The 26,317-nt window shown below is 59.0% G+C and overlaps 1 protein-coding gene across 2 annotated transcripts in view; it reads right to left on the bottom strand.

Annotated features, from left to right (window-relative positions):
- The window catches only part of Agpat3 (1-acylglycerol-3-phosphate O-acyltransferase 3), an 86,380-nt gene that overhangs the window by 10,349 nt on the left and 49,714 nt on the right, over positions 1 to 26,317 (bottom strand). The window contains exons 1-2 of one of the 2 annotated variants that reach the window (XM_042687304.1): positions 4,139 to 4,151; positions 83 to 335 (exon numbers count right to left, since the gene is read on the bottom strand). In XM_042687304.1, coding sequence (XP_042543238.1) covers positions 83 to 260 — 178 coding nt within the window. In that variant the 5' untranslated portion in view covers positions 261 to 335; positions 4,139 to 4,151. Of the gene's footprint in view, positions 1 to 82; positions 336 to 4,138; positions 4,152 to 26,317 lie in introns of those variants that run through there. The other variant, XM_042687303.1, reaches the window with a different exon arrangement.

Below are 26,317 nucleotides of genomic sequence, written 5' to 3'. Positions count from 1 at the left end.
CACCCTGAGCTGGGGGCGGGGGGCGCCCCCCCGTGGGCGCTCAGGGGGCTAGGGGAGACCCCCCCCGTGGGCGGACACTCACGGCTCCAGAGTGAGTAGGCCAGGCGGCAGTTGATGCGGCGGTACAGCTGCTTGCTGATGGGCCAGAGCGCCAGCGAGCACAGCTGGGTGAAGTTGATGATCAGGCCGCTCACCACGAAGACGAAGCCGATGAGCAGGTGCACCACAAACTGGGTCTTCAGGTAGGCGAGCAGGCCCATGGTCGCTGCTCAGGGGCGGGCACAGGGTCCTTCACTGAGAACAGCTGTCCTGCGGGCACAGGGCACAGGACCAGGCTCGGCCGCGGCTCGGGCTCGGACAAGGCCTTGCCCACCCCCGCGGCCAGGCGCCTGCCCTCCCACACCCTCCTCACACCTGCACCCAGAAACAACACACAGCGTCTGTGTGCTGTGCCATCACCACCACATGCACACGTGTGTGCCATACACAGTGCACAGGCCACACACACAGCTCATACTGCACGCACAGCAAATAGCACACACCACACACACTGTACACACATACACAGCTCACACTACACACCGCTCACACATACACAGCACACACTACACACAACACAATACACACAGCACACAGCTCATGTTACTTGCACAGCAGATGGCTCACACTATACACACAGCACACAACACATACTACACACCGCTCACACTACACACACAGCATAGCTCATACTCCACACTGCACACACATACACAGCACACAACACACACTACACCCACTGCACACATTACACACAGCTCGTGCTACACTCCGCTGACACAGAACACACTGCACACACTACACACAGCACACACTCTGTCAAGAGCTCCTCTCCTCTCCGCAGTACTCACAGGCTGTCCACACCCACTGGAGGCTGTGAGGCCCCTCCCCCGGCCCGTTGACCTCCAGTGCTGGGTGTGGGAGGGGCTAGGGGCCAGAAGCCGAGGGTGGCCGGGGCCGACGGCGCTGTCACTGCACCCAGCCCCGCTGGCTCCGACCTCCTGGCACGAGAGGCCAGACACCCCCACCCCCCACGAGGCGCAGGGCACAGCCGTCTACGTCCTGGACCAGACCGATCACGGCCCCCTTGCCGGCCCGGGGCTGGCCCATCCGTGCCGACCTCGGAAGCCGGCTCCGCCCCGCGCCTGCCTCCAGCCCCAGAGCAAGGGCGCAGGGTACAGACAGCGGCGAGGTGGGACACACACAGTGACACACGCGGTCACGGTACGCTGCTCGCCACCGCGGGGCGGCTCACCCTCGCCGAGGCCCCTCCCCACCGCCTGAACATGCCTGTGACCGTGCGACCCGCCCAGGGCACGGGCTGTGGATCTGGCCACACGCCTGTGCGTGCTCCGGTCTAAGTGTGCATGAGGCGTCGTTCACCTTGAGAAAGCGACTGGACCCCGGGGTCAGTGCTGCCCGGCCGCCACTCCTGTCGGTCACTGGAAAGCCTGCCCGGAATCCTCGTGACCCCGGCCCCGCAGCGTCCCCGCAGCTGGCGGGCCACACACCACCTGGCACCTCACCCTTGGAGGCTGGTCCGGCTTCAAGGTCAAAGTCTCTGGGTCTAACCTCAAACCCGGCCAAGTGCAGCGGAGCTGGGCAAGCCTCGGGCCTGGAGCTCTGCCCCGGTGGCTCCACCTACCCCACACACATCTGCTCGCAGGACCAGCCCATGCGGTCTCCACCCTGGGCCCCCGTGTAGGGCAGAACACACCGCCAGGCCTGCCCCTGGGCGGCGCTCCCGACGGCCACCCGCAGCCCACAGGTGTGGACAGCTGCACCTGCCCCACGCTCTCAACAGTCAGCCCCGCCTGGTGCCCTGCTGCTCCTCCTGTGCCCGCCGCCCCATGGAGGGCCTGGACCTGCAGCGGTGGGCACCCGCCTCCTTCCCGACGGGCAAGCTGCTGCCCTCCCAGCCCCAGGCCCTCGGAGCAGGAAGCACGAGGAGGGGGCCTGGACTCAGTGCCCCCGAGGGCACAGGCCCAGGACCTCCTTGAAATCATCTTAAAATTGTTCTTTAGGCTGGGAAGGTGGCTCAGTGGTAGAGTGCTTGCCTCACATGCATGAGGCTCTGGGTTCGATTCCTCAGCACCACCTAAGCAGAAAAAGCCACAAGTGGTGCTGTGGCTCAAGTGGTAGAGCACTAGCCTTGAGCAAAAGCAGCTCAGGGTCAGAGCCCAGGCTCTGAGTTCAAGCCCCAGAACCAACACACACACACACACACACACACACACACACACACACACAGAGTGCCTGACGTCCCTCACGTTGCCCACTCTCACGGCCCAGCGCTGAGTAGAACGTGGCCCTGAAGAACAGTGAGTATCTCCCACTGGACATGGGCGCCTCACACGTGCAGCTCACTCATGCACGCTCGCCTCACGCAGGCACGCTCGCCTCACGCAGGCACGCTCGCCTCACGCAGGCACGCTCGCCTCACAGAGGCACGCTCGCCTCACGCATGCACGCTCGCCTCACGCATGCACGCTCGCCTCACTCATGCACGCTCGCCTCACTCATGCACGCTCGCCTCACGCAGGCACGCTCGCCTCACGCAGGCACGCTCGCCTCACGCAGGCACGCTCGCCTCACGCAGGCACTCTCGCCTCACGTAGGCACGCTCGCCTCACGCAGGCACGCTCGCCTCACGCATGCACTCTCGCCTCACGCATGCACTCTCGCCTCACGCATGCACGCTTGCCTCACGCATGCACGCTCGCCTCACGCAGGCACGCTCGCCTCACGCATGCACGCTCGCCTCACGCATGCACGCTCGCCTCACGCAGGCACGCTCGCCTCACGCATGCACGCTTGCCTCACTCATGCACGCTCGCCTCACGCATGCATGCTTGCCTCACGCAGGCACGCTCGCCTCACGCATGCATTCTCACCACGCAGGCCCTGGACACACATGTGTCTTTGTGCTCCACTGTTCTGTTAATAGATGAACCCAGAGTAACTGCTGGGTTTCTCTGCACCAATGGGTCAAAGGTGCAGTGAAATGACCCAGAAAACGACCCCTCTGGCCCACCACAGACTGTGCCCTGGTGCCCACCAGCGCCACTCTATATCTGGGGACAGAAGTGGCCACGACAGCAGCCACATGCCTGCATTCTGCAGGTGGTGCCCCAGTCCAGCGTCAGGCTGAGAGGGATCCAGCCCACTGGGCCCTGGCTGCTGCTGGGGACACAGGAGGCCCCGCCCAGCCACGGAGACAGATGTCCCACAGCAGGCTGAGGTCAAGCCACTGCATCTGAGCACCATGGCTGGTGGCCGGAGCCAGGAAGACCAGCGAGGCCAGACTCCGCCCAACCACCTGTGGGGTGATATCACGGTGGGCGATGACACGGAGCGGGCTGGTGTCACCAGCCCGGGAGCTGGCTCTCCCTGGGTCCTGTCTGCCTCTGGCTGTTTCCCTGGTGTGAACCCAGGCAAGAAGAGGAGTGGGCGTGGAGGAGGATGGCGGAGGAGGGGCGGGGGTGAGTCAGAACCCTAAGGACAGAGTGGGTGCGGCACCGCCAAGGGAGAAGGCGGGAGGGGTCCCGTGGGCTGCACACAGTCAGCCCCTGAGCACCGGAACCTCGTGGCCCCTAGGCCACGCAGCAGCAGTGGGGTGGGAGAGGGCGACGACAGCCCAACAGCGGCCTGGGACAGCCCTACCCTGACGAAGAGCTTCAGCAGCATGCACCACAGCACGCACGCACGCCGGAAACAGCCACCGCCAACTGGCGCGCAGTCATTTCCTTGCAGGCTGCCGCTGTAACCATGACAGCTCGCTCCCGGGGAGGGGTGCTATCTACATTCTCACTAAACTGGGCACCCTCATTTCACCCCATGTACACCACATTGCCCGACCCAGAGCACGGGACACCATGAGGCTCCCGCTCCCCCAGGGGCGGTCGGCTTGTCGCTCCTGGCCTCAGGACGGAATAAAGTTCAGCCAACCACATGTCCACAGCCTCCCCTTTTCCCATGGAAGGTCTGGGTGGCAGGTGACCTGTCTGTGGAATCTGGAAGGCAGGGCAGAAGGACCGGGCTCGCCTCCCGCGGTGGCTGCAGGGGAAGAGGGAAGAGAGGCTCTTCAGGGAAGAGCCACGGGGCTGGGCAGCTGAGCCCACATAGGGGCCGAGGGGAAGGGCCAGGACACGCCGGGCAGCAGGGGTCCTGTCCTCTTGGGGTGCCTGCCCCACCCCAACTCCACAGGTGTCACGGGGCACGGCAGGGCCTTCCCAGAGCTGCCCCCAGGGCTGCTGAGCATGGACAGCCCTGACAAAGATGACCGTGTTGTCACCCTTGTCGTACAGCAACAGGACCACACCAACCACACCCAGGCTTCCAAAGCCGGAGGCTCAAAATGCTCCAAACTAAGTGGCTTGGGAATAAGTGTCGCTGCTGGAGAGCAGCAGCCAGGACCAGGCCGGGCCCCCGCAGCCCGCCGACGCCTGAGCTCCCTGTCTGCACAGCCACTCGACAATCTCACCACACAAATGCCTTAAAGTAGAAGACAGCTCCTAACACATACATCAGGCCAATAGGATTCAGTGTTAAATGGAAGAGAAATTGTCCAAAAGCATAGTGCAATCACAGAAAGACAACAAAAACCAACACAGTACAATCAGCACCATCACGGAACAGAGTACAGCACGCTAACGGCGCCATCACCACACACACATTCACAGTACGACCACAGGGCGCAGTACAGCCACAGCATGATCAGTGTGCAAGCAGCAGGATCGCAGTACAGTCACATTTTCCTTGGGGTGATGGTTGTTACCAAGAGTTTGTGGTGGTCTAAGGGTCCCCCAGGACTCACATGCAAGACCACAGAACCACCCTGGGGCTGCCTTTCCCTTCCACGGGGAGTCATCTCCCCGTGCTGGGCAGAGTACTCTCAGTGGCTCCCCACACAGCCCACCACTACTGCCTCCTCCCATTCCCCTCATGCCCTCCACCGGCCACACACAACCGGCAGGGCTGCCAAGCCAAAGGAGAAGCGTGAACAGAGCCAGCTCTCCTGCAGGCCGAGGGGCCGAGGGGCCGAGGGGCCGAGGCAGGGGGCCCGGGGAGGGACTGACTCGGGTCTCAGCAGCACCGAGTCCTTTGCAAAGGGAAGGTGCCTGTGTCCATTTCTCTGGGTTCCCTCGGGCTGCACCCCACAGCATGGCCACTGCCTGGGTGTCATTTCCCCAGGAATAGTGCTCCTGTGCACAGGACCAAGCGCCTGCAAGGGCGTCTCCCTCTGCCACACCGCCCCCCCCCCAACCCTGGCCTCTCTCCCTCCTGTCCTAGAATGGAGAACCCGTTGATGAGAAGTATTTAAGCCAATCCTAGCTCTTTCCTTGCACAATGAATCCATCCTCCTGTGGATGTTTTCTTTTCCCTTGCTTTCCCTCAGTTCCAGAACGTTTATCCAGAACTGAAGTCGTGTTCTGCGACTTGCCTTCGTAATGCCTCCACAGTGGGCAAGGCCCCGCGGACGCACACGCCCCTCTAGGCCTTCTGCCTAGAAACAAGCCGCACATCAGAAGGATCCTGGCTTCCGCCCGCTTTGTCCTCCGGCTCAGCCCGCGTCTCTCCCTGAGGCCAGGCCCGAGGTGCAGCTCGGAGCCTGTGCTACAGGAAGCGGCAGCCTGTCCCCCGCGGCAGGGACCCTGGGGCCTCCCACCCCCTCACCTGCCTCTCTTCCGCCTCTGCCTTAGCTCGGGAACTGGGTCACCGGTCACCCGTCCTCAGCCCCGGCGGCGGCGCGGGAGGCAGTGACCGTTCAGCCACATCTAGGAGCACGGACTACCGTCTTGCCAAGTGGGTGAAGTGTCAGGGTGGCTGTGCTGCCAGCTCCTGCTCCCTCCTGGCGGCGAGGGAGGCCGGGGAGCTCGGTGCTGAGCCTGGCAGGCGGGGGAGCCGCCCGGAGCCTGGGTCCAAACTCTGTGACCCTCACCCCCGCTCCCAGGGCTGGCAGTGCCAAACGCTGCTGTCCGCCTGCAGCTCGGCCTTCTGACCTGATGTGGAGGCAAAGCTGCTGTAGCAGGGGGGGGGGGGGGCAGAGGGCCGGGAGGGGGTGGGGGGGTTGATTCTGGGGTTGCACTGAGTCCCAAAGCTTGCTCAGCTCGCTTGCTTCTCTAGGCACTCTGCCATTTGAGCCATGACTCCAGCTCATCTTTTTGCTGGTTGTTTTGGAGATGGAGTATTTGGGCTTTTCTGCCTGAATTGCCCTTGAACAACAATTCCCCTACCTCTCTACCTCTTGCATAGCTGGGATTACAGGCAGGCCTCACCACACCCTGCCAAGTTTTTAAAACCTTTCATTGTTTTTCTTAGTTTCTGCCCACTTTGAAAATAGACCTTCATTCAACTTTCTGCACTAAAAACACTTAGAATCCCACTTGTCTTCTTCTAAGACCCAAGCACACAAACTAGAAAAGCAGAAAGCATGTAGTCTCTAAAGACACACAAGGTTTCAGGAAACTTAACTTGTATTCATCTTTGTGAAAAGATTACTGATAAATTTAGCCCAGCAAAATGAAGAGGAAGCGGATGAAGAGGAAAACAAGGACTAAGCAGAACCCACAGAAGCCCAGCACAGACAGCGATCGCAACAGGACGCCGGGAAGGGAAGCGGCGATGTTCCTTGCAAAGGCCAGGCCTGAGCAGCTGGAAGCTTTTAGTTTTGAAGAGGGAATCTGTTCCTTTTATTGAAAATGGAGAATTAATTTTTGAGTAATAAAAAGTGATAGTGCAAAAACGTTATAATCAGCACACAGCATAGTCTTCTAACACCTGTTTAACAAGGCTCTTGTGACTCATTCTTTTCCTCCTCTTTTTCCTATTCCTCCAAGACTAGAGCTTCCTGAACCAGGACCAAGTTTCCTTCCTGAAGCTTCTCTAGTGATTAATGTTAAGAAATTTTATGTGACTTTGTTTTTTCTGTTGTGTCAGGCCTGGGACTTGAACTCGAGACCTCGTGCTCTCCTTTGTTCCCCAATGCTCCCTGCTCCAGGCTGACACTTTATCACTTGGCACTTCATTTACTTCTGGCCTTTTGGTGGTTAATTGGAGATCAGAGTCTTATGAACTTTGTGTCTGGGCTGGCTTCAAACTGCGATCCTCAGATCTCAGCCTCCTGAGTGGCTAGGACTCCAGGCCTGAGCCGCTGGCATGCGGCTGGTGGCTGGCTTTGGACCGGCATGCTTTTGGACACACCGTGAGGTAGGAACTGTTTTAAGAGAATGGGTAGATGCCTAAATCTGTGGCAGCAGACTGGGCAGTGTGGTCAGGAGCGAGGGAGGGCAGAGCGACATGGCTCTTTGTGTTTCCCGCAGAGAGAAGGCCGAGGCTCAGGCCCGCGGGGGAGGGCGAGGGGGAGGGCGGGAGGCCTCGCAGGGCAGCAGCCCCTCGGCCCGCCACTCATCCATGCCGGGGCTCAGGCCTGCGGGGCGATGGCGAGGGGGAGGGCGGGAGGCCTCGCAGGACAGCAGCCCCTCGGCCCGCCACTCATCCCTGCCGAGGACGCTGGGCCTCCAGGCTGGGCCTTTCCCAAGGAGCCTCGTCAGCACAGCGTAGCTCAGGGGCCGGGGGAGCAGAGGGGTGCGGGAGGGATGGGCTGGTGGCAGGAGCTGGGCGCTTTCGTACACACCCTGGTTGGCTCTGGGAATCACACGCTCACACCTGCAGCGAGGCTGGCTGAGGAAAACACAGTCCACCTGGGGCACTGTGGCCAGGTCTGGCGGCCCCGGGATCCTGCATCACGGGGCACGGAGGAGCGCGGCCCACACGCGCACACAGCCCACACGCGCACACAGCCCACACACGCCCGCAGCCCACAATGCATGCAGCCCACATGCCCGCAGCCCACACATGCTTGCAGCCCACACTTGCATGCAGCCCACACACGCACACAGCCCACACTTACACACAGCCCACATGCACACGCAACCCACACACGCCTGTAGCCCACATGCAGCACACAGCGTACATGCGGCACACAGCCCACACATGCCTGCAGCCCACACGCAGCACGCAGCCCACACTTGCATACAGCCCCCCCCACAGCCCACACACACCCACAGCCCACATGCACACGCAGCACACACACAGCACGCAGCTCCACATGGCACGCAACCCCCATGTGGCACACAGCCCCCACACACCCGCAGCTCACCCACGGCCGCTCTGCCCTTTGCACCTAGGTACATGGAAAATGTCTGCCATCAACCCCTCGGGCACGGGCCTGCGCGCGGCCTGTGATGCGACCTTGGAGCAGCTGCAGCCAGCCTGGCGCCCATGGGCAGAGGACGGGCCAGGCAGGATGGTGCTGGGTGCTGGCTGGAAAGAGCTGGGAACCTGGCACTGGGACACGCTCTCTGCAGCATGACACACACACACTTCTGAAGGGCCTTCCGTGCTAAGGGCTCAGACTCCACCTCTGCCGGGTTCTGACCCTGGTGTCCTGGGTCCATGCGAACTGGGAGTGCAATGCGTACAGGCCTCGTGGGGGGGGGGGGGGAGCAGCCAGCGAAACACGAGTGCTCGCCTGGCGTGGAGGGGAGGATGCGACGTTTCCCTGCCGGCGCCTGCAGGGAGGAGGGCCAGCCTGGCAGAGCCTGGCAGAGCGGCCCAGCCTCCAGGCAGGCCGCAGCCAGCTGTAAGAAGGCTCCTCGGGCCCGCCAAGATCATCCGACTGGGCAGGAGGCCGCGGGAGGACCACTGCAATCTGGGACTGGCCCAGGCAAAGTGCAAGACACCAAACAACCTAAAGGAAAGTGCTGGAGGCACGGCTCACGGGGTGGAGCACCTGCCTGGAAGCTCAGTCCCAGGGTGGGGGCTGGGCTGCGGGTGGCGCGCCAGTCAGCGGGCGGGGAGGGTCGGGTCAGAGAGGGGGGTGTGGGTCACGAGAGGGGGACACGGTGGAGACACCGCAGGGAGAGAAACCACAGCCCGGGGAGGGCTCCATGCTCACCAACACAGGCGGGGTGCCATGCCCTACCCGGGCACCTGGGCAGACAACCCCCCCCCCCCAAGCCTGAGCTCACTAGAACGGAGGATATAATCGGATCTATGAAGAGAAAGGCACAGTGCAGACCTGGCCCCCGCGGGCAAGTGGGCTGGGGAGCCGAGCGGCCCCGCAGGGCATCCAGAGGCCCACAGACGCCCAGGGCCCCCCTCCCCCAGTCTGGACAGTGACAGCAGCCACACCCTCGCTTTGTGGCAATAGTACCAGTGACGGGGTCTTGTCCACCACAGCCTCCGTCGCCCACCTGCGCAAGGTCACAGTGCCCTTGGACCCTTATGGGGCAGGTGGGGACTGAAGACTGCAGGCCCGAGGTGGCCAGCCCGCCGGCCCGGCCGTGGCCGCAGGGAAGGCCGAGCCCCGCCAGGAGGCTGGTTCCACAGGCCACCCGAGGGCAGCGGGGCCCCAGGACAGCAGAAGGGTCTGTGTGAGCCGGGCAGCCACACGCCTCCTCTCTGACCCAGGACACACAGGCAACCGAGCCCCCAGGGAACATTCCATGGAGAGCCTTCCTGGGGAGGGCCCAGGACCCCACGCGGCTCTGCAGCTGCCCGCTCCCCCAGCCCCCTCGGGGCGTGGGGCGCGTGGGAAAGGGTGGGCGCGGCACGGCCCCTGCTCACCAGTAGAAGTAGTAGGCCAGGGCCACGGCCACCAGGGCGGCGCAGACCCCGGAGAAGAGGCAGGTTGAGGAGCTGGCCAGCATGGTCCACCGCTGCCCCGCGGCTGGTGACAAGGCGCCCGGTGGAGAGCAGGTCCCGGCCTCAGCCGGAAGTCGAAGGATGTGAGTTCACACGGGGTTGCGGCCAAGCCCGCACGCCCCGTCTGCAGTGAGAAGCAGCGGCTCCGCCTCGAGGGACTGCCCGAGCGACAGCAGCCCGCGCGCGTCGGCAGGGCCCAGGACGGACGCCCCCCCCCCCCCAGCCCCGCCGGCTCTACCTTGGGGCCAGGCTAATCCAGTAAGCGGCTTTCACTGGGAGCCACCAACAGCAGTCACAGAACGGCCTACGCGGGTCACTGGGCCCTGCTCACGGGACGGCCTACGCGGGTCACTGGGCCCTGCTCACGGGACGGCCTACGCGGGTCACTGGGCCCTGCTCACGGGACGGCCTACGCGGGTCACTGGGCCCTGCTCACGGGACAGCCTATGCCGGTCACTGGGTCCTGCTCCGGGCCACACACCTCCTGTCTCAGCGCGGATGCTGTGCGGGCTGCGGTGGGTCGGGGATGCGGACCGCATGCTCAACCCTCGGGCTGCAAAGGTCCCCGAGACCCCGAGAGACAGAGAGACAGGAATCCTGCAGTGGACGCTTGCCCCAACCGCCGGGACCATGGCCCTGGGCAGCGCCGTGGGAGTCAGTCTCCCAGGGGGCCGTGGCCTGACCCGTGGCTCCCGGCTCCCCATGATGGCTGTCCCCTGTGGCTCTAACCCCCCTGAGCCGCGCTGACTCCCCGGCCTGGTCCGAGACACCCCTGCCCCTGTGCACTGGCCGCTGGCCCTAAAAGCCAGCAGGGAGGGAGACCGCTGATATCTGGAGGGGAGGCAAGGCTCTAGGCCCCCCCTTCCCACCCACCCCCGCCCAGCGCCCACCCAGCGCCTGCCGCCTGGCTCGGGGTCTTGGGGAAGGGCCTATGTTTTCTGAGAGCAACTATGCATGTCTGAGAAATAGGCCCCGATGCAGAGTGGCTGCAGCCCTGGGACCCCCGAGGCCCTGTGGGCATCCTGACCCCAAGAGGCCTATGGGGAGGCCTGCCCCACGCCCGTCCCTCAGGCTGCAAAGGGTACAGTGCCCTGGGCTGGACAGTCCAGACCTGCGATTCGACTCTGGGGCCGCTCTTCATGCACGTGCTTCGGGAGGCTTCAGCCCGTTGGCAGTTGTTGGCAACGCCAGGCCTGGGCACCGAGCTATGCCCTCATGGCAAGTGCACCCACCAGGCAGAACTGTGGCGTCTCCAAAATCAGCCAGGACCTTGCCCACGATGCCAACACTTCCCAAGGCCTCCAGGTTAAAAGCTCTTCCAAACCCAGGCATGGGAGCCAATGCCTGTAATCCCTGTTACCTGAGACATCCCCCAGTGGAGACCCTGAGGACTGCAGTTTGAGGCCAGTCCATGCAGAGTTAGTGAGGCACCATCTCCACAGTCAGGCCCAGTGGTGTGTGCTTGTCATCCTAGTGACACAGTAGGCCGCAAGTAAGAAGACCACAATTGGAGAGGGGTTCCGGGCAAAACTGTGAGATCCTACCTGGAAAAGAACTACAAGCATGAAAGGCTGTACTGAGCCAGCACGAGGCCCCGGGTGCCATCTCAGTGCCACCAAAAGACAGGCTCAGACTCTGGCTCAGACATAACAAGTCAGACATGTCTCCACTCCCAAGTCCTGGGCCTCAAGAAAACAGGCCCCGCCAAGCCACACAGCGACCACAAGAGGTGCCCCAAGCACCAGCACCAAAGAAGGTCCCAGGTCACCTCTGGAGGCCCAGCCGCCGCCCTCAGCGCTGGCGCTCCCCGGTGATTAGGGTAATGAGCTGGAGGAGGCCCCGCGCAGACTACAAACCGCATTTGGCTCAGCTGTAAAGCCGCCTGTCAGGCCAGCAGCAAGGGCAGGAAGGCAGGGAAGGAGAGAGAGGGGGAGGAGGGGGAGGGCAAGGAAGGGGAGGAAGAGCAGGGGGCCGAGGGGGAGGAAGAAGAGGACAAAGCCGCCCAGCACTCTGCGCAGGGACGCCTGGCCCGAGCCAGTGCTGCCCTCTGTCCAAGGAGAGTTCCCTCCCCGCCCCACGCTGCCGCACCTTGCACACGCCGTGGACACGCTCACCCAGACGCGCGCGTGGCTCCGGGCACTTGGGCCAGGCAGAGGGAGGTGGCAGAGGTCCGGAGCGAGGCTGGCTGGCAGGGAGCTCAGACCAGCTGATAAAATGTCCTTCTAACCCCCACGGGGCTGCCGAGAGCACGGTTACTATGCTAACCAAACAACGGGTAAACACTCAGTGAGAGCCCGAGGAGCCCGGGACCCAAACCTCTGGTGCCTTGGTCCGTGCTGGGACACGCACTACAGCTGCCATTATCTTCCAGGCCTGCCACAGGTGGCAGAGGTCGCCATGCACGCACACCTGGCTGTGCGGGAGTGACACGCACCCACACCTAGCTGTGCAGGAGTGACACGCACCCACACCTGGCTGTGCCGGAGTGACACACACCCACACCTAGCTGCAGAGTGTGACACACACCCACACCTGGCTGTGCGGGAGTGACACACACCCACACCTAGCTGTAGAGTGTGACACACACCCACACCTAGCTGTAGAGTGTGACACGCACCCACACTTGGCTGTAGAGTGTGACACGCACCCACACCTAGCTGTAGAGTGTAACACACACCCACACCTAGCTGTAGAGTGTGACACACACCCACACCTAGCTGTAGAGTGTGATACACACCCACACCTGGCTGTAGAGTGTGACACGCACCCACACCTAGCTGTAGAGTGTGACACACACCCACACCTAGCTGTGGAGTGTGATACACACCCACACCTAGCTGTAGAGTGTGACACACACCCACACCTAGCTGTAGAGTGTGACACACACCCACACCAAGCTGTGCGGGAGTGACACACACCCACACCTAGCTGTACAACCGTGACATGCTTGCACACCTAGCTGTGCGGGAGTGACACACACCCACACCTAGCTGTAGAGTGTGATATGCATGCACACCTAGCTGTAGAGTGTGACACGCACCCACACCTAGCTGTAGAGTGTGACATGCACCCACACCTAGCTGTGCGGGAGTGACACACACCCACACCTGGCTGTAGAGTGTAACACGCACCCACACCTAGCTGTAGAGTGTGACACACACCCACACCTAGCTGTAGAGTGTGACACGCACCCACACCTAGCTGTAGAGTGTGACACACACCCACACCTAGCTGTAGAGTGTGACACACACCCACACCTAGCTGTAGAGTGTGACACGCACCCACACCTAGCTGTAGTGTGACACACACCCACACCTAGCTGTAGAGTGTGATACACACCCACACCTAGCTGTAGTGTGACACACACCCACACCTAGCCGTACAACCGTGACATGCTTGCACACCTGGCTGTGCGGGAGTGACACACACCCACACCTAGCTGTAGAGTGTGACACGCACCCACACCTAGCCGTACAACCGTGACATGCTTGCACACCTGGCTGTGCGGGAGTGACACACACCCACACCTAGCTGTAGAGTGTGACACGCACCCACACCTAGCTGTAGAGTGTGACACGCACCCACACCTAGCTGTAGAGTGTGACACACACCCACACCTAGCTGTAGTGTAACACGCACCCACACCTAGCTGTAGAGTGTGACACGCACCCACACCTAGCTGTAGAGTGTGACACGCACCCACACCTAGCTGTAGTGTGACACACACCCACACCTAGCTGTAGAGTGTGACACGCACCCACACCTAGCTGTGCGGGAGTGACACACACCCACACCTAGCTGTAGAGTGTGACACACACCCACACCTAGCTGTAGAGTGTGACACGCACCCACACCTAGCTGTAGAGTGTGACACGCACCCACACCTAGCTGTAGAGTGTGACACGCACCCACACCTAGCTGTAGAGTGTGACACGCACCCACACCTGGCTGTAGAGTGTGACACACACCCACACCTAGCTGTAGAGTGTGATACACACCCACACCTAGCTGTAGAGTGTGACACACACCCACACCTAGCTGTAGAGTGTGACATGCACCCACACCTAGCTGTAGAGTGTGACACACACCCACACCTAGCTGTAGTGTAACACGCACCCACACCTAGCTGTAGAGTGTGACACACACCCACACCTAGCTGTAGAGTGTGACACACACCCACACCTAGCTGTAGAGTGTGACACACACCCACACCTAGCTGTAGAGTGTGACACGCACCCACACCTAGCTGTGCGGGAGTGACACACACCCACACCTAGCTGTAGAGTGTGACACGCACCCACACCTAGCTGTGCGGGAGTGACACACACCCACACCTAGCTGTACAACCGTGACATGCTTGCACACCTAGCTGTGCGGGAGTGACACACACCCACACCTAGCTGTAGAGTGTGATATGCATGCACACCTAGCTGTGCAGGAGTGACATGCACCCACACCTACCTGTACAGGTGTGACACACACCCACAACTATCTGTCAGGGTGTGACACACACGCACACCTAGCTGTACAAGTGTGACACGCACCCATCCCTAGCTGTACAAGTGTGACATGAATGCACACCTGGCTGTGCAGGAGTGACACACACCCACACCTAGCTGTACAACCGTGACATGCATGCACACCTGGCTGTACAAGTGTGACACACACCCATCCCTAGCTGTACAACCGTGACATGCATGCACACCTGGCTGTGCAGGAGTGACACACACCCACACCTAGCTGTACAACCGTGACATGCATGCACACCTGGCTGTGCAGGAGTGACACACACCCACACCTAGCTGTACAGGTGTGACACATACCCACAACTATCTCTAAGGGTGTGACATGCATGCACACTTTGCTGTACGGATGTGACAGGCATGCGCACCTGACTACAGCAGGTGACCTCAGGCCCCACATCTGGGTGTTGGGAACACTTACATTCCCAGAAGCCTCGTGTCCCGGTAGGTTGGACAAGTATGCCCCCTGATGTCCAGCCTTCTGCAGGTGGCCATGGCCAGCAGGGACAGCGGGCATGGCTGCGCGCACCCAAGAGAGCTTTCAGGAGGCCCCTGGTGGGCATCGTGAAGCAAAGACACATGTGTCAGTAACCCTAACTGTCCAGGAGGCTGAGATCGGAGGATCGCTGTCAAAGCCAGGCAAGACTGTGAGACGCCTATGTCTAATAGACGACCGAGGAGTCAGGGTGGAGCTGTGGCTCAAGTGGTAGAACACCAGCCTTGAGTAAAAGACGCAAGGGACAACACCCAGGCCCTGAGTTCAAGTCCCAGGAATGACATCAAAATAAGAATTACCAAAAAAAAGAGCACTGGTGGCCCAGCTCAGTGTGGGTGCTCTGTGTGGGTGCTCTACGTGGGTGCTCTGTGTGAGTGCTCTGTGTGAGTGCTCTGTGGAGGTGCTCTGTGTGGGTGCTCTGTGTAGGTGCTCTGTGTGAGTGATCTGTGTGGGTGCTCTGTGTAGGTGCTCTGTGTAGGTGCTCTGTGTGAATGCTCTGTGTGGGTGCTCTGTGTGAGTGCTCTGTGTGAGTGCTCTGTGTGAGTGCTCTATGTGGGTGCTCTGTGTAGGTGCTCTGTGTGGGTGCTCTGTGTGGGTGCTCTGTGTGAGTGCTCTGTGTGGGTGCTCTGTGTGGGTGCTCTGTGTAGGTGCTCTGTGTGAGTGATCTGTGTGGGTGCTCTGTGTAGGTGCTCTGTGTAGGTACTCTGTGTGAGTGCTCTGTGTGGGTGCTCTGTGTAGGTGCTCTGTGTGGGTGCTCTGTGTGGGTGCTCTGTGTGAGTGCTTTGTGTGGGTGCTCTGTGTAGGTGCTCTGTGTAGGTGCTCTGTGTGAATGCTCTGTGTAGGTGCTCTGTGTGAGTGCTCTGTGTGGGTGCTCTGTGTGAGTGCTCTGTGTGGGTGCTCTGTGTGGGTGCTCTGTGTAGGTGCTCTGTGTGAGTGATCTGTGTGGGTGCTCTGTGTAGGTGCTCTGTGTAGGTGCTCTGTGTGAATGCTCTGTGTGGGTGCTCTGTGTGAGTGCTCTGTGTGAGTGCTCTGTGTGAGTGCTCTGTGTGGGTGCTCTGTGTGGGTGCTCTGTGTAGGTGCTCTGTGTGGGTGCTCTGTGTGAATGCTCTGTGTGGGTGCTCTGTGTGATTGCTCTGTGTCAGTGCTCTGTGTGGGTGCTCTGTGTGGGTGCTCTGTGTAGGTGCTCTGTGTGGGTGCTCTGTGTAGGTGCTCTGTGTGGGTGCTCTGTGTAGGTGCTCTGTGTGGGTGCTCTGTGTGAGTGCTCTGTGTGAGTGCTCTGTGTGAATGCTCTGTGTGGGTGCTCTGTGTAGGTGCTCTGTGTGGGTGCTCTGTGTGAGTGCTCTGTGTGGGTGCTCTGTGTGAATGCTCTGTGTGGGTGCTCTGTGTGAGTGCTCTGTGTGGGTGCTCTGTGTAGGTGCTCTGTGTGGGTGCTCTGTGTGAGTGCTCTGTGTGGGTGCTCTGTGTGAGTGCTCTGTGTGGGTGCTCTGTGTAGGTGCTCTGTGTAGGTGCTCTGTGTGGGTGCTCTGTGTGAGTGCTCTGTGTGGGTGCTCTGTGTGAGTGCTCTGTGTGAGTGCTCTGTGTGAGTGCTCTGTGTGGGTGCTCTGTGTGGGTGCTCTGTGTAGGTGCTCTGTGTGGGTGCTCTGTGTGAATGCTCTGTGTGGGTGCTCTGTGTGAGTGCTCTGTGTGAGTGCTCTGTGTGGGTGCTCTGTGTGAGTGCTCTGTGTGGGTGCTCTGTGTGGGTGCTCTGTGTGAGTGCTCTGTGTGGGTGCTCTGTGTGAGTGCTCTGTGTGGGTGCTCTGTGTGGGTGCTCTGTGTGGGTGCTCTGTGTGAGTGCTCTGTGTGGGTGCTCTGTGTGAGTGCTCTGTGTAGGTGCTCTGTGTGGGTGTGCTGTGTGAGTGCTCTGTGTGAGTGCTCTGTGTGAGTGCTCTGTGTGGGTACTCTGTGTGAGTGCTCTGTGTGGGTGATCTGTGTAGGTGCTCTGTGTGGGTGCTCTGTGTGGGTGCTCTGTGTGAATGCTCTGTGTGGGTGCTCTGTGTGAGTGCTCTGTGTGGGTGCTCTGTGTGGGTGCTCTGTGTGAGTGATCTGTGTGAGTGCTCTGTGTGAGTGCTCTGTGTGGGTGCTCTGTGTAGGTGCTCTGTGTGAGTGCTCTGTGTGAGTGCTCTGTGTGGGTGCTCTGTGTGAGTGCTCTGTGTGGGTGCTCTGTGTGAGTGCTCTGTGTAGGTGCTCTGTGTGTAGGTGCTCTGCGTGGGTGCTCTGTGTGTGTGCTCTGTGTGGGTGCTCTGTGTAGGTGCTCTGTGTGGGTGCTCTGTGTGGGTGCTCTGTGTAGGTGCTCTGTGTGTAGGTGCTCTGTGTGGGTGCTCTGTGTGAATGCTCTGTGTAGGTGCTCTGTGTGAGTGCTCTGTGTGAGTGCTCTGTGTGAGTGTTCTGTGTGGGTGCTCTGTGTAGATGCTCTGTGTGAGTGCTCTGTGTGGGTGCTCTGTGTGGGTGCTCTGTGTGAGTGATCTGTGTGAGTGCTCTGTGTGAGTGCTCTGTGTGAGTGCTCTGTGTAGGTGCTCTGTGTGAGTGCTCTGTGTGAGTGCTCTGTGTGGGTGCTCTGTGTGGGTGCTCTGTGTGAATGCTCTGTGTAGGTGCTCTGTGTAGGTTGTCTGTGTGAGTGCTCTGTGTGGGTGCTCTGTGTAGGTACTCTGTGTGGGTGCTCTGTGTGAGTGCTCTGTGTAGGTGCTCTGTGTGGGTGCTCTGTGTAGGTGCTCTGTGTGAGTGCTCTGTGTGGGTGCTCTGTGTGGGTGCTCTGTGTGAGTGCTCTGTGTGAGTGGTCTGTGTGGGTGCTCTGTGTAGGTGCTCTGTGTAGGTGCTCTGTGTGAGTGCTCTGTGTGGGTGCTCTGTGTAGGTACTATGTGTGGGTGCTCTGTATGAGTGCTCTGTGTAGGTGCTCTGTGTGGGTGCTCTGTGTAGGTGCTCTGTGTAAGTGCTCTGTGTGGGTGCTCTGTGTGCGTGCTCTGTGTGAGTGCTCTGTGTAGGTGCTCTGTGTGAGTGCTCTGTGTGGGTGCTCTGTGTGAATGCTCTGTGTAGGTGCTCTGTGTGGGTGCTCTGTGTGGGTGCTCTGTGTGGGTGCTCTGTGTGAGTGCTCTGTGTGGGTGCTCTGTGTGAGTTCTCTGTGTAGGTGCTCTGTGTGAGTGATCTGTGTGAGTGATCTGTGTGGGTGCTCTGTGTGAGTGCTCTGTGTGAGTGCTCTGTGTGGGTGCTCTGTGTGGGTGCTCTGTGTGAGTGCTCTGTGTGGGTGCTCTGTGTGAGTGCTCTGTGTGGGTGCTCTGTGTGGGTGCTCTGTGTAGGTGCTCTGTGTGAGTGATCTGTGTGGGTGCTCTGTGTAGGTGCTCTGTGTAGGTGCTCTGTGTGAATGCTCTGTGTGGGTGCTCTGTGTGAGTGCTCTGTGTGAGTGCTCTGTGTGAGTGCTCTGTGTGGATGCTCTGTGTAGGTGCTCTGTGTGGGTGCTCTGTGTGAATGCTCTGTGTGGGTGCTCTGTGTGAGTGCTCTGTGTGAGTGCTCTGTGTGGGTGCTCTGTGTGAGTGCTCTGTGTGGGTGCTCTGTGTGGGTGCTCTGTGTGAGTGCTCTGTGTGGGTGCTCTGTGTGAGTACTCTGTGTGGGTGCTCTGTGTGGGTGCTCTGTGTGTGTGCTCTGTGTGAGTGCTCTGTGTGGGTGCTCTGTGTGAGTGCTCTGTGTAGGTGCTCTGTGTGGGTGTGCTGTGTGAGTGCTCTGTGTGAGTGCTCTGTGTGAGTGCTCTGTGTGGGTGCTCTGTGTGAGTGCTCTGTGTGGGTGATCTGTGTAGGTGCTCTGTGTGGGTGCTCTGTGTGGGTGCTCTGTGTGAATGCTCTGTGTGGGTGCTCTGTGTGAGTGCTCTGTGTGGGTGCTCTGTGTGGGTGCTCTGTGTGAGTGCTCTGTGTGAGTGCTCTGTGTGGGTGCTCTGTGTGAGTGCTCTGTGTGGGTGCTCTGTGTGAGTGCTCTGTGTAGGTGCTCTGTGTGTAGGTGCTCTGCGTGGGTGCTCTGTGTGTGTGCTCTGTGTGGGTGCTCTGTGTAGGTGCTCTGTGTAGGTGTTCTGTGTGGGTGCTCTGTGTGAGTGCTCTGTGTGGGTGCTGTGTGTGAGTGCTCTGTGTAGGTGCTCTGTGTGTAGGTGCTCTGCGTGGGTGCTCTGTGTGTGTGCTCTGTGTGGGTGCTCTGTGTAGGTGCTCTGTGTAGGTGTTCTGTGTGAGTGCTCTGTGTGAGTGCTCTGTGTGAGTGCTCTGTGTGGGTGCTCTGTGTGAGTGCTCTGTGTGGGTGCTCTGTGTGGGTGCTCTGTGTGAGTGCTCTGTGTGGGTGCTCTGTGTGAGTGCTCTGTGTGGGTGATCTGTGTGGGTGCTCTGTGTGGGTGCTCTGTGTGAGTGCTCTGTGTGGGTGCTCTGTGTGAGTGCTCTGTGTAGGTGCTCTGTGTGGGTGTGCTGTGTGAGTGCTCTGTGTGAGTGCTCTGTGTGAGTGCTCTGTGTGGGTGCTCTGTGTGGGTGCTCTGTGTAGGTGCTCTGTGTAGGTGCTCTGTGTAGGTGTTCTGTGTGAGTGCTCTGTGTGAGTGCTCTGTGTGAGTGCTCTGTGTGAGTGTTCTGTGTGGGTGCTCTGTGTGAGTGCTCTGTGTGGGTGCTCTGTGTGAGTGCTCTGTGTAGGTGCTCTGTGTGTAGGTGCTCTGCGTGGGTGCTCTGTGTGTGTGCTCTGTGTGGGTGCTCTGTGTGGGTGCTCTGTGTGAATGCTCTGTGTAGGTGCTCTGTGTGGGTGCTCTGTGTGAGTGCTCTGTGTAGGTGCTCTGTGTGTAGGTGCTCTGTGTGGGTGCTCTGTGTGAATGCTCTGTGTAGGTGCTCTGTGTGAGTGCTCTGTGTGAGTGCTCTGTGTGAGTGCTCTGTGTGGGTAGTCTGTGTAGGTGCTCTGTGTGAGTGCTCTGTGTGGGTGCTCTGTGTGGGTGCTCTGTGTGAGTGATCTGTGTGAGTGCTCTGTGTGAGTGCTCTGTGTGAGTGCTCTGTGTAGGTGCTCTGTGTGAGTGCTCTGTGTGAGTGCTCTGTGTGGGTGCTCTGTGTGGGTGCTCTGTGTGAGTGCTCTGTGTGGGTGCTCTGTGTGGGTGCTCTGTGTGAATGCTCTGTGTAGGTGCTCTGTGTAGGTTGTCTGTGTGAGTGCTCTGTGTGGGTGCTCTGTGTAGGTACTCTGTGTGGGTGCTCTGTGTGAGTGCTCTGTGTAGGTGCTCTGTGTGGGTGCTCTGTGTAGGTGCTCTGTGTGAGTGCTCTGTGTGGGTGCTCTGTGTGGGTGCTCTGTGTAGGTGCTCTGTGTGAGTGGTCTGTGTGGGTGCTCTGTGTAGGTGCTCTGTGTGAGTGCTCTGTGTGGGTGCTCTGTGTAGGTACTATGTGTGGGTGCTCTGTGTGAGTGCTCTGTGTAGGTGCTCTGTGTGGGTGCTCTGTGTAGGTGCTCTGTGTGAGTGCTCTGTGTGGGTGCTCTGTGTGGGTGCTCTGTGTGAGTGCTCTGTGTAGGTGCTCTGTGTGAGTGCTCTGTGTGGGTGCTCTGTGTGAATGCTCTGTGTAGGTGCTCTGTGTGGGTGCTCTGTGTGGGTGCTCTGTGTGGGTGCTCTGTGTGAGTGCTCTGTGTGGGTGCTCTGTGTGAGTTCTCTGTGTAGGTGCTCTGTGTGAGTGATCTGTGTGAGTGATCTGTGTGGGTGCTCTGTGTGAGTGCTCTGTGTGAGTGCTCTGTGTGGGTGCTCTGTGTAGGTGCTCTGTGTGAGTGCTCCGTGTGGGTGCTCTGTGTGAGTGCTCTGTGTGGGTGCTCTGTGTGAGTGATCTGTGTGGGTGCTCTGTGTGGGTGCTCTGTGTGGGTGCTCTGTCTGGGTGCTCTGTGTGGGTGCTCTGTGTGAGTGCTCTGTGTGAATGCTCTGTGTGGGTGCTCTGTGTAGGTGCTCTGTGTGAATGCTCTGTGTAGGTGCTGTGTGTGAGTGCTCTGTGTGGGTGCTCTGTGTGAGTGCTCTGTGTAGGTGCTCTGTGTGAGTGATCTGTGTGAGTGATCTGTGTGGGTGCTCTGTGTGAGTGCTCTGTGTGAGTGTTCTGTGTAGGTGCTCTGTGTGGGTGTTCTGTGTGAGTGCTCTGTGTAGGTGCTCTGTGTGGGTGCTCTGTGTGGGTGCTCTGTGTGGGTGCTCTGTGTGAGTGCTCTGTTTGAGTGCTCTGTGTAGGTGCTCTGTGTGAGTGCTCTGTGTGAGTGCTCTGTGTGGGTGCTCTGTGTATGTGCTCTGTGTGAGTGCTCTGTGTGGGTCCTCTGTGTGAATGCTCTGTGTAGGTGCTCTGTGTGTAGGTGCTCTGTGTGGGTGCTCTGTGTGAGTGCTCTGTGTAGGTGCTCTGTGTGTAGGTGCTCTGTGTGGGTGCTCTGTGTGGGTGCTCTGTGTGAGAGCTCTGTGTGAGTGCTCTGTGTGAATGCTCTGTGTGAGTGCTCTGTGTGGGTGCTCTGTGTGGGTGCTCTGTGTGGGTGCTCTGTGTGAATGCTCTGTGTAGGTGCTCTGTGTGAGTGCTCTGTGTAGGTGCTCTGTGTGGGTGCTCTGTTTGAGTGCTCTGTGTGAATGCTCTGTGTAGGTGCTCTGTGTGAGTGCTCTGTGTGAGTGCTCTGTGTGAGTGCTCTGTGTAGGTGCTCTGTGTGAGTGCTCTGTGTAGGTGCTCTGTGTGAGTGCTCTGTGTGGGTGCTCTGTTTGAGTGCTCTGTGTGGGTGCTCTGTGTGGGTGCTCTGTGTGTGTGCTCTGTGTGGGTGCTCTGTTTGAATGCTCTGTGTAGGTGCTCTGTTTGAGTGCTCTGTGTAGGTGCTCTGTGTGAGTGCTCTGTGTGGGTGCTCTGTGTAGGTGCTCTGTGTGAGTGCTCTGTGTGGGTGCTCTGTGTGAGTGCTCTGTGTAGGTGCTCTGTGTGGGTGCTCTGTGTGGGTGCTCTGTGTGGGTGCTCTGTGTAGGTGCTCTGTGTGGGTGCTCTTTGTAGGTGCTCTGTGTGGGTGTTCTGTGTGGGTGCTCTGTGTAGGTGCTCTGTGTGAGTGCTCTGTGTGGGTGCTCTGTGTGAGTGCTCTGTGTAGGTGCTCTGCGTGGGTGCTCTGTGTGGGTGCTCTGTGTAGGTGCTCTGTGTGGGTGCTCTGTGTAGGTGCTCTGTATAGGTGCTCTGTGTGAATGCTCTGTGTAGGTGCTCTGTGTGGGTGCTCTGTGTGGGTGCTCTGTGTAGGTGCTCTGTGTAGGTGCTCTGTGTGAGTGCTCTGTGTGGGTGCTCTGTGTAAGTGCTCTGTGTGGGTGCTCTGTGTGGGTGCTCTGTGTGAGTGCTTTGTGTGGGTGCTCTGTGTGGGTGCTCTGTGTAGGTGTTCTGTGTAGGTGCTCTGTGTGGATGCTCTGTGTGAGTGCTCTGTGTAGGTGCTCTGTGTGAGTGCTCTGTGTAGGTGCTCTGTGTGAGTGCTCTGTGTGGGTGCTCTGTGTAGGTGCTCTGTGTGAGTGCTCTGTGTGGGTGCTCTGTGTAGATGCTCTGTGTGAGTGCTTTGTGTGGGTGCTCTGTGTGAGTGCTCTGTGTAGGTGTTCTGTGTAGGTGCTCTGTGTGGATGCTCTGTGTGAGTGCTCTGTGTAGGTGCTCTGTGTGAGTGCTCTGTGTGGGTGCTCTGTGTAGGTGCTCTGTGTAGGTGCTCTGTGTGAGTACTCTGTGTGGGTGCTCTGTGTAGGTGCTCTGTGTGAGTGCTCTGTGTGTGTGCTCTGTGTAGGTGCTCTGTGTGAGTGCTCTGTGTGGGTGCTCTGTGTGGGTGCTCTGTGTAGGTGCTCTGTGTGAATGCTCTGTGTGAGTGCTCTGTGTGGGTGCTCTGTGTAGGTGCTCTGTGTGGGTGCTCTCTGTAGGTGCTCTGTGTGAGTGCTCAGTGTGAGTGCTCTGTGTAGGTGCTCCGTGTGAATGATCTGTGTAGGTGCTCTGTGTGAGTGCTCTGTCTGGGTGCTCTGTGTGAATGCTCTGTGTGGGTGCTCTGTGTGAGTGCTCTGTGTGGGTGCTCTGTGTGGGTGCTCTGTGTAGGTGCTCTGTGTGAGTGATCTGTGTGAGTGATCTGTGTGAGTGCTCTGTGTGGGTGCTCTGTGTGAGTGATCTGTGTGAGTGATCTGTGTGGGTGCTCTGTGTGAGTGATCTGTGTGAGTGCTCTGTGTGGGTGCTCTGTGTAGGTGCTCTGTGTGAGTGATCTGTGTGAGTGATCTGTGTGAGTGCTCTGTGTGGGTGCTCTGTGTAGGTGCTCTGTGTGAGTGATCTGTGTGAGTGATCTGTGTGAGTGCTCTGTGTGGGTGCTCTGTGTGAGTGATCTGTGTGAGTGATATGTGTAGGTGCTCTGTGTGAGTGCTCTGTGTGGGTGCTCTATGTGAGTGATCTGTGTGAGTGCTCTGTGTGGGTGCTCTGTGTAGGTGCTCTGTGTGAGTGATCTGTGTGACTGATCTGTGTGAGTGATCTGTGTGAGTGCTCTGTGTGGGTGCTCTGTGTGAGTGATCTGTGTGAGTGATGTGTGTGGGTCCTCTGTGTGAGTGCTCTGTGTGGGTGATCTGTGTAGGTACTCTGTGTGGGTGCTCTGTGTAGGTACTCTGTGTGAGTGCTCTGTGTGAATGCTCTATGTGGGTGCTCTGTGTAAGTGCTCTGTGTGGGTGCTCTGTGTGAGTGATCTGTGTAGGTGCTCTGTGTGAGTGCTCTGTGTGAGTGCTCTGTGTGAGTGCTCTGTGTGGGTGCTCTGTGTGGGTGCTCAGTGTGGGTGCTCTGTGTGAGTGCTCTGTGTGGGTGCTCTGTGTGGGTGCTCTGTGTGGGTGCTCTGTGTGAGTGCTCTGGGTGGGTGCTCTGTGTGGGTGCTCTGTGTGAATGCTCTGTGTGAGTGCTCAGTGTGAGTACTCTGTATGGGTGCTCTGTCTGGGTGCTCTGTGTGAGTGCTCTGTGTGGGTGCTCTGTGTAAGTGCTCTGTGTGAGTGCTCTGTGTGGGTGCTCTGTGTAGGTGCTCTACGTGGGTGCTCTGTGTAGGTGCTCTGTGTGAGTGCTCTGTCTGGGTGCTCAGTGTGAGTGCTCTGTGTGGGTGCTTGGTGTGAGTGCTCTGTGTGATTGCTCGGGGTGAGTGCTCTGCGTGGGTGCTCTGTGTGTGTGCTCTGTGTGGGTGTTCTGTGTAGGTGCTCTGTGTGGGTGCTCTGTGTGAGTGCTCTGTGTAGGTGCTCTGTGTGTAGGTGCCCTGTGTGGGTGCTCTGTGTGAATGCTCTGTGTAGGTGCTCTGTGTGAGTGCTTTGTGTGACTGCTCTGTGTGGGTGCTCTGTGTAGGTGCTCTGTGTGAGTGCTCTGTGTGGGTGCTCTGTGTGGGTGCTCTGTGTGAGTGATCTGTGTGAGTGCTCTGTGGGAGTGCTCTGTGTGAGTGCTCTGTGTAGGTGCTCTGTGTGAGTGCTCTGTGTGAGTGCTCTGTGTGGGTGTTCTGTGTGGGTGCTCTGTGTGAATGCTCTGTGTGGGTGCTCTGTGTGAGTGCTCTGTGTGAATGCTCTGTGTAGGTGCTCTGTGTGAGTGCTCTGTGTGAGTGCTCTGTGTGAGTGCTCTGTGTAGGTGCTCTGTGTGAGTGCTCTGTGTAGGTGCTCTGTGTGAGTGCTCTGTGTGGGTGCTCTGTTTGAGTGCTCTGTGTGGGTGCTCTGTGTGGGTGCTCTGTGTGAGTGCTCTGTGTGGGTGCTCTGTTTGAATGCTCTGTGTAGGTGCTCTGTTTGAGTGCTCTGTGTGGGTGCTCTGTGTGAGTGCTCTGTGTGGGTGCTCTGTGTAGGTGCTCTGTGTGAGTGCTCTGTGTGGGTGCTCTGTGTGAGTGCTCTGTGTAGGTGCTCTGTGTGGGTGCTCTGTGTGGGTGCTCTGTGTGGGTGCTCTGTGTGGGTGCTCTTTGTAGGTGCTCTGTGTGGGTGCTCTGTGTAGGTGCTCTGTGTGAGTGCTCTGTGTGGGTGCTCTGTGTGAGTGCTCTGTGTAGGTGCTCTGTGTGGGTGCTCTGTGTGGGTGCTCTGTGTAGGTGCTCTGTGTGGGTGCTCTGTGTAGGTGCTCTGTATAGGTGCTCTGTGTGAATGCTCTGTGTAGGTGCTCTGTGTGGGTGCTCTGTGTGGGTGCTCTGTGTAGGTGCTCTGTGTAGGTGCTCTGTGTGAGTGCTCTGTGTGGGTGCTCTGTGTAAGTGCTCTGTGTGGGTGCTCTGTGTGGGTGCTCTGTGTGACTGCTTTGTGTGGGTGCTCTGTGTGGGTGCTCTGTGTAGGTGCTCTGTGTAGGTACTCTGTGTGGGTGCTCTGTGTGGGTGCTGTGTGTAAGTGCTCTGTGTAGGTGCTCTGTGTGGGTGCTCTGTGTGAGTGCTCTGTGTGGGTGCTCTGTGTGAGTGCTCTGTGTGAGTGCTCTGTGTGGGTGCTCTGTGTGAGTGCTCTGTGTAGGTGCTCTGTGTGGGTGCTCTGTGTAGGTGCTCTATGTGGGTGCTCTGTGTAGGTGCTCTGTGTGGGTGCTCTGTGTGGGTGCTCTGTGTGAGTGCTCTGTGTGGGTGCTCTGTGTGGGTGCTCTGTGTGGGTGCTCTGTGTGAGTGCTCTGTGTGGGTGCTCTGTGTGAATACTCTGTGTAGGTGCTCTGTGTGGGTGCTCTGTGTGGGTGCTCTGTGTGGGTGCTCTGTGTGAGTGCTCCGTGTGGGTGCTCTGTGTGAGTGCTCTGTGTGGGTGCTCTGTGTGAATGCTCTGTGTGGGTGCTCTGTGTAGGTGCTCTGTGTAGGTGATCTGTGTGGGTGCTCTGTGTGGGTGCTCTGTGTGAGTGCTCTGTGTAGGTGTTCTGTGTAGGTGCTCTGTGTGGGTGCTCTGTGTAGGTGCTCTGTGTGGGTGCTCTGTGTGAATGCTCTGTGTAGGTGCTCTGTGTAGGTGCTCTGTGTGAGTGCTCTGTGTGGGTGCTCTGTGTGAGTGCTCTGTGTAGGTGCTCTGTGTGGGTGCTCTGTGTGAATGCTCTGTGTAAGTGCTCTGTGTGGGTGCTCTGTGTGGGTGCTCTGTGTGGGTGCTCTGTGTGAGTGCTCTGTGTAGGTGTTCTGTGTAGGTGCTCTGTGTGGATGCTCTGTGTGAGTGCTCTGTGTAGGTGCTCTGTGTGAGTGCTCTGTGTGGGTGCTCTGTGTAGGTGCTCTGTGTGGGTGCTCTGTGTAGGTGCTCTGTGTGAATGCTCTGTGTAGGTGCTCTGTGTGAGTGCTCTGTGTGGGTGCTCTGTGTAGGTGCTCTGTGTGAGTGCTCTGTGTGGGTGCTCTGTGTGGGTGCTCTGTGTAGGTGCTCTGTGTGAATGCTCTGTGTGAGTGCTCTGTGTGGGTGCTCTGTGTAGGTGCTCTGTGTGGGTGCTCTGTGTAGGTGCTCTGTGTGAGTGCTCAGTGTGAGTGCTCTGTGTAGGTGCTCCGTGTGAATGATCTGTGTAGGTGCTCTGTGTGAGTGCTCTGTCTGGGTGCTCTGTGTGAATGCTCTGTGTGAATGCTCTGTGTGGGTGCTCTGTGTTAGTGCTCTGTGTGGGTGCTCTGTGTGAATGCT

Source organism: Dipodomys spectabilis, unplaced genomic scaffold (assembly GCF_019054845.1).
Source record: "Dipodomys spectabilis isolate Male_0828 unplaced genomic scaffold, ASM1905484v1 ptg000107l, whole genome shotgun sequence".
Taxonomy (NCBI): Eukaryota; Metazoa; Chordata; class Mammalia; order Rodentia; family Heteromyidae; genus Dipodomys; species Dipodomys spectabilis.
Note: the sequence above shows the minus strand (reverse complement) of the source record. Positions and strands in the feature narration are given on the sequence as shown.